At 42.9% G+C, this 7,209-nt stretch overlaps 2 protein-coding genes across 2 annotated transcripts; one reads left to right on the forward strand and one right to left on the reverse strand.

Moving 5' to 3' along the window:
• Positions 1-57: 57 nt before the first annotated feature.
• LOC109706135 (aspartic proteinase CDR1-like) lies at positions 58-1,428 on the forward strand. The gene has a single exon (XM_020226936.1). It carries the CDS (start codon positions 58-60, stop codon positions 1,426-1,428), a length of 1,371 nt encoding a protein of 456 aa, XP_020082525.1.
• A 369-nt stretch (positions 1,429-1,797) lies between these two features.
• LOC109706136 lies at positions 1,798-3,254 on the reverse strand (the record flags this gene model as incomplete). Its single annotated transcript, XM_020226938.1, has 4 exons — positions 1,798-1,967; positions 2,822-2,906; positions 2,997-3,128; positions 3,201-3,254. Coding segments are annotated over 4 exons (333 nt in total), but the record flags the coding sequence as incomplete, so codon positions are not given.
• Positions 3,255-7,209: the final 3,955 nt, after the last annotated feature.

Here is a 7,209-nt window from a genome sequence, read left to right on the forward strand (position 1 = left end):
ATATATGTATATATCTTTCCTGTTTTTCGTGATTTACTTCTTTGCAAAACATCAACCATGGCCGGATTCATCTATTCACATGTTACCTTTCTTCCTTTAATATCCATTCTACTCCTTTCCTCTGAAGCTGTTGAAGCACTCAAAAGAATCTTAAGCTTCGAGCTAATATATCGTCACTCTCCTCGGTCCCCAGTTTACAATCCTAACCTCACTGATTCACAACGCTTTGAAGAGTCCCTCCGCCTTTCCGAGAACCGATTCCTCCAACTGAACAACGTCGAATCAAAGCTAGTTGGCCATGAAACAACCACTATTCGCTCCCATGTCATCATCTATGAAGCATTATACATGGTTTTTGTGACGATTGGCACTGGAAATGGTAGCATTGGCTACCATTTAGACCTAGATACAGGCAGTTATCTTACTTGGACCCAATGCAAGCCATGCATCAATTGCTATGTGCAAAATGAACCTTACTTCGACCCTCTCCAATCCCCTTCCTTCGTCGACGTCTCCTGTTCTGACCAGAACCCTTGCCCGCAAAGATATTACCATTGCATCAACAACCGTTGCCACTACCAGATCAGCTATATTGATGGGTCCCACACAATTGGCACGCTCTCAAAAGACACCTTTGGCTTCCATTCAAACCATGGTGACCATCTTGAGTTTGTTGAGGGGCTTGTCTTTGGTTGCTCACATGATACACATTTTGGCAACTACGATGGTTATCCATCAGGATTAATGGCATTAGGTTTGTCTGAGGAATCATTTGCGAGGCAACTTATCAATCATGGTAGCCAGGGTCGCTTTTCATACTGTCTTCCCCCGATAGGTTCAAAGAGTATAAGCTTTTTACGATTCGGAAGCAACATTGTGCAAAGAGGGCCAGTCCAAACCACACCGATAGTACCTATACAAGGTGTGTGCTTCTATTACATCACCTTAAATGACATTAGTGTTGGCAACAAACGACTTGGGTTTGAGCCAGGAATGTTTGCGCGAAAGCCGAATAGGTCGGGCGGGTTCTTTGTGGACTCCGGCACGTTCGTCACTCACTTGATAACCCCAGCTTTTGAACAAGTGAAGAAAGTGCTTAGAGGTTATTTCCGCCATAAGAAATTGGTTGAAGTGGACCCACAAAGATACGAGACAAATCTTAAACTTTGTTGGCTTTTCCAACCAAGTTATGAGAGCTTAATGCCGAGCATGACATTGCATTTACAAGGGGCCCAGATGCATATCATGTGGCGAGAGTTGTTCCTCATTACATGGGAGAAGGGAGTATTTTGCTTTGCAATGTTGCCACGGGACAATTCAAGTATTCTCGGGGCATACCAACAAGCAAATACTCGATTTACTTTTGATGTGGTACAATCACAGCTAGCCTTCAATCCAGAGAATTGTGAACATGACTCCCAACCATGAAAGAGAGCAATGGGAAACTAAAACCCTGAATAATGTGCCCATATAGATGTTTTTCTTTTTTAATAGCTTTTATCTAAAGCTAATCTAAAGTAAGATTATTTTTAGAGAACAAATCTTTATATGTAAAACTATTTGTATGCTGAGATCACTGAATCTACTATTCACTTTATGTCATGCCCCGGGCTGCACAGTCCCCCGGGCACGCCGACAAATCCGCCGTATACAAGAGAATTTCTCCGGTATACGAAGCGTAGCTGAACCTGTATAAATATACAATACTACAAGCAGTAGTATAGAGCTGAAGTAAACAATAAACAAGCAGGTAGAAATAACAAACTTAATATACCTACATCAGCCCCGGATACAAGAGAACACTACTCGCTCCAGCGAGTTCAACTGTATGTACAAAAGCGCCCGAACAAAAACTGTCACTACCTGCAGCGGGAGTCCTCTAGCACTGTACTCGGAGGGTAGGCTCTAACTCGCCACGCCTTTCCCGCGGTCCGCCTCAGAAGGAGCAGCCGCCGAAACAGAAGGCCCTGCAACATCGGTGGAAGAAAGAGGGCGTGAGAACTACTATAAAAGCAAGTAGTCCTCAGTGGGTGCCGCCCTAAACAACACCGGTCCACCCACTAAGTCTACAGGGTAAGCAAGATAGAAGAAAATGAAGCTGGAAACTCTCTACAGCTACAAGTCGCTATGCTATCATGCCCAGAACTAACACCTATAGACTCAAGTCAACCAGACCCAATCCGAAGGGGACTGTGAACGCACCCGTCCCTGGGACTGTGAACGCACTCGTCCCGTGCCCGGTTGTGACTGCACAGCTACCCCCACTCTAAACCTCAGTGGAGAGCAAGTCCAACCTGCACTACCCGACACCGACGCGAAAGCACAAAGCCTAACTCCGGAGTGGCACTCGGGGGAGCTACATAGCCGAGTATGCAGCGTAGCTCTGTCGAGCTCAATCAGGCCCTAACCAGCCAAACCCAAGTAACCAAAACCGACTTTGGGGCCCACCGCCTGCCCCGACGGCGCCCGACACCCCGTAACAGTCTACACTCAGCTAGTATAAGCTCGGCGTCCCAGCACGAGCACAAACACAAGCTACACTATCCTGGGTATCCATCGCACAAAGCCCACGACGATACAATGCAACACGGCTCCTAGAGCTAAATCCGGCAGTGTATGTAAATGACGATTCAATTCGGGGTTTTCTCCTAAGTCAAATCCAAGTCCAACAAGTATCAATTATCACCACTCACTAAGCATGCTCCCAATTCAGGTTTTTAATATACTAATCCATGAATTTGAGCTACCTAATTTAGTGTTCAACGAACAAAGCATACAAGTCGACTAATATGTACTTAGAGGCAAAAACCGATGAACCCACCTCTCAAGCAACTCCTGGCAGCGAAGAAAGTGGCCCGGATCCAAATTGATCCCTCGCTGGTCCGTCGAGGTCCCCGGTTCTCCTGCTGCGAAGAAGTAAACCCAATTACACTCAAAATCACGAAATCTGCCCAGAAAACAGCAGCGAAGAAAACATTAAATCCGACCAAGCTAACCTTATCCAAATTCAGCAAACAAGGGTTCTGAAGCTTCGTCTCGAAGTCACGAATCCAATGGCCCAGGTTTCGCTGAATTCCGACGCTCCTACGCAGAGAACGGGCCAGAATACGAAACGTCGACGCTGGAACCTGCGAAACAGCATCTCTGAAATCTGCTCGGCAAACAGCAGCCTAGTAAAACTAGGGTTCGACAGGAAAAACCTGCTCCAAAAATCGCGATCTTGGGTTCAGAATCTTCGTCTCGAAGTCGCGAATCTAGCACGCCAAATTTCGTCGCGTTTCGACACTCCTACACAGAGAACTAGGTAAAACACGGCGGGTCGATGCTGGAATCAGCAATCAGCACTTCAGAGTCTGCTCGGCAAACAGCAACTCAGTAAAAAGGGATTTCTACAGAGAAAACCTTCTCCAAATTGGGCGAGTAAGGATCCTATGGATTCGTCTCGAAGTCTCGGTTCCAACGAATCAAGTCGCGTCACGTTCCGATGCTCCTGCGCGGAATACGAGTCAAAACTCTGCGGGTCGACGCTGGAATCAGCAGCAGCAGCAGTGCAGTTTGAAAATCGTAGAAGTTTAAAGCCATAAAAGCGATCTCAAGGAGCCACTCACCTCGACAAACCCTCCCTGCGAGCAGCACCTCGTCGAAAACTCACTCGATCCGCTCCGCGGCGCGTTGTCGACGAAGCCCGAGCTTCTCTTGAGCTCCTCCAACACTCTAGGTTGCTAAGGGAAGTAGAAGGAGAGGAAGAAGAAGCACAGCAGCAGCAGCAGCATGAAGAAGCTCCCCTCTCTCTCTCCTCTCTGCTCCAAGGTAAGGGTTAAAGGGGAGGTGATGTGACAAGATGGTCAAAAAGTCAACTTGCACCCTGCTTCCACTTTGTACCGGTACAAACCCAGATTTGTACCGGTACAGCTCACTGAAAATCTACTATTTCGCAAATCTTCAAGATACACGCTGCTCTCAAGTTCCCACAAGGCCCGTTTGGCGTCCACTTCGCGCCAACGCGACCCGGACTTGTCCCGACACTCTCCAGAGCTGTCGACAAGCCTCAGCTAAAATTTCAGGTCTCTACACTTTATTTGAAATTCATGTTCTTTATATGATGAATAGTTATTCAATGTCCAATATAGGAACAATACTATGTGATCAATATAAAGATTCACAACCTTGCTAAAGTTTTTTTTTTACAAGAAAAAGGGACATTCGAAACATAATCTATCTGTATGCAAGGCGCTACTACCTTAAAATATCAACTTATTAAAAGTGATATTATATTGCAAGAATATTTCTTTTAGTATTAGAATGTCTTTTGATCTAAGGGCGTGTTTGGTTTGCCCCTTTTTTACATTGGAATCGGAATCAGAATAGATGAATCCATTTGTCCGTGTTTGGTATGCGGGATTTGTGACACCCCAATAATCCCACATCCGATAGTTATGGCTAGATATGGGGGTATATAAGCTTAATTAGGCTAGACATAATAATTGAGATTAAGCATTTTGGGCTGGTGTTCGGCCTGGACGAGTTATTGTTGCTAATGGGCTCCGTCGTTACATTTGGTATCAGAGCTGGTTCACCAGCCGAAAATGTGTGGCGCGTCTCGACTGAGCCAGGGTCTGAAAGATAAGATAGGCGATATCAGACTCTAAATGACAAGCTGACCGGCTATACCAGGGTCTGGATGACAAGTCTACTGAGACGAGTTTCACATCGCCTGGTGATCTTAGCTCTGTGTGTGATTTGACTCACGAGGAAGTCAGGGCCTAAAACGGGAGGATGTGACACCCAATAATTCCACAACGGATAGTTATGGCTAGATGTGGGGGTATATAAGCTTAATTAGGCTAGATATAAGAACTGAGCTTAAGTATTTTGGGCCAGTGTTTGGCCTCATTGAGTTATTGTTGCTAGTGTGCTGAGTCATTATAGATTCCCATTCTAATTTTGATTCCCGGGTGAATTAGAATCCCCAATTACCTGATTTTCCAATCCGGCCTAGGAGGCCAGATTGGAAATTGACTCTGGGTGGAATGGATTTATTCGAATTAAATTTAAGTTTTTTAAGCTTATTTTTCAATTAAAACATAAGTTTAAGTTTAANACAGTAATCAAACAAATAGAATATTTAGTAAAATATGCAGTAAAATAGAAGTTTAGAAAACAGGGCATCAAAACCTGGGAACGAAAACAGTGAAATTTATGAAACGAGCCAAACACGAGCTAGCCCAACTCGCTCGTGTTCGGCCCGTTGACACCCTAACTATGTATTAAGGATGCGGCTATAACCCTCGCATGTTAGTGTCAAATATATCTTATGGTTATGATTTTCAAATTATACTTTTAAGAACATTAAATCCCACCATATCGTTCACATTTTGATTTTATGATTTATATCTTCGAAACATACAGGCTAAAAGCTTTTAAATAATCGTTATGAGATTAAGAATTTGTGCCTTTGTATGAACTTAATTATCCGGACTCGTGCCTCCAGCCTTCAGTTAACAGGTATTTAGAATTAGGAATATCAACCCATCAGATTCAGAGCGGGTTTTCAAAAATCCAAATGCCAAATCTGAAACCCAAACCCTAAACCCGAATCTGACGGGTTTTAAAAATCCATATCCAAACTCAAACACGACTAAAATTCGAAACCTGAACTGAAACCGAAAAGCTGAAAACTCGAACCAGAAGCAATTATTTCTCTTTACAATATTCAAAATATATTGCATTAAATTTAAATAGTTCAAATGCAAATTCAAATATAACATTAAATATACATAAATACATACATACATACATACATACATATGAGTTAAGCTGAATGCTATCGGTAGCAAACGGACTCATTTGCCACACATTTGTTTTCGGTAATGGAGCCTCCAAATTGACTATCAGTACTGTTAAACATAATCTATACTACTTAAAATATCTAGAAACTAAATTTTAAATCTTTTTGACATCATTGACCAACTGATCAAAGGGTTTCAAAATTTTTAATTTTAATGGTCGATATGAGGCGTTTTCTCGTTTAACAGTGTAAAGATATATCCAAATCAATTAAATTTTGGTTAAAAAATTCTTTAAACTATTTAGAACAAGATCTATACTCTCAATCTTGATTACAAGATTCCTATCATACTGACCGTCCCTAGAGCAAGTGGCAAAAGGCTTAGTGGCTAGTACCCGAGACCCAAGTTCAATTCCTGGTTGATTCACATTTCTAGCTAAATTTATTTCTAAATGAAATAAACGAAGCGGGTAGCGTGCTACCTATCTCTCAAAAAAAAAAAAAAGATTCCTATCATTACTTTTTTAAAAAATTCATTTTCAGGCGTTCATTTTTGTGTTCACTTGATGGACGAGAAAACAACATTGAAAAAGTATGAAATTTGGTTTCTAGATACTACAAGTGGTATAGATTATATTCAACGGTGCTGATCGTTGATTTAGAGACTTCATCATTGAAAACAAATGGGTAGCAACGAAAAACATTTGCTACCGATAGTATTCCAGCTCAACTCTCTCTCTCTCTCTCTCTCTCTCTCTCTCTCTCTCTCTCTCTCTCTCTCTATATATACAAAGAGTAGGAGACCATGCACGAAAAAACCGCCACTATGCTTCCCCCCACCAACACCCCCCCCTCTCCACCTTCACAAAGCTCTAATCTCTACAATTAACACATCAAAGCATCGCCCTCCCCAGTCCTCGCCTCACCCCCCCTCCCCCGCTCAACACACTCACCTCCACCCTCCCTATGCCCCCCTCTCTAACCCGCCCCCCCCCCCCCCCCCCCCCCCCCCCGTCAATTGATTTAAAATCTACATATTAATGTACAAAACTTTCTGAACTTTTCAGCTTTATAGGTAGGTCTTTTAATTTCCCACAGGAAACCGCCGCTCCTTTGTACTTGTAGCAAGTAAAAGACATTGCTCAACAAACTCCCCAATTCTTCTCATTGTATTAAAAAGTAATTAACCTTCTTTGGGGTCTTATTCAAAAAATAACCTTCTGACAGGCCAACCACAACACTTTCTTTCATTTGTCCTTAATAAGGAGCCAAAAGATCCATTTTAATTTTGTTTAATTTTGGATACGATATTAACCTCAGCCCGCTGAATTACACCAATTAATCTCAATCATAATCTTTCAAATCATGCACAGGTCTTGTGCACGCACCGCGTGTGATACATAGAAGTGTGAATTTGTCGG

The sequence above is a fragment of the Ananas comosus genome, unplaced genomic scaffold (assembly GCF_001540865.1).
Source record: "Ananas comosus cultivar F153 unplaced genomic scaffold, ASM154086v1, whole genome shotgun sequence".
Lineage (NCBI taxonomy): Eukaryota > Viridiplantae > Streptophyta > Magnoliopsida > Poales > Bromeliaceae > Ananas > Ananas comosus.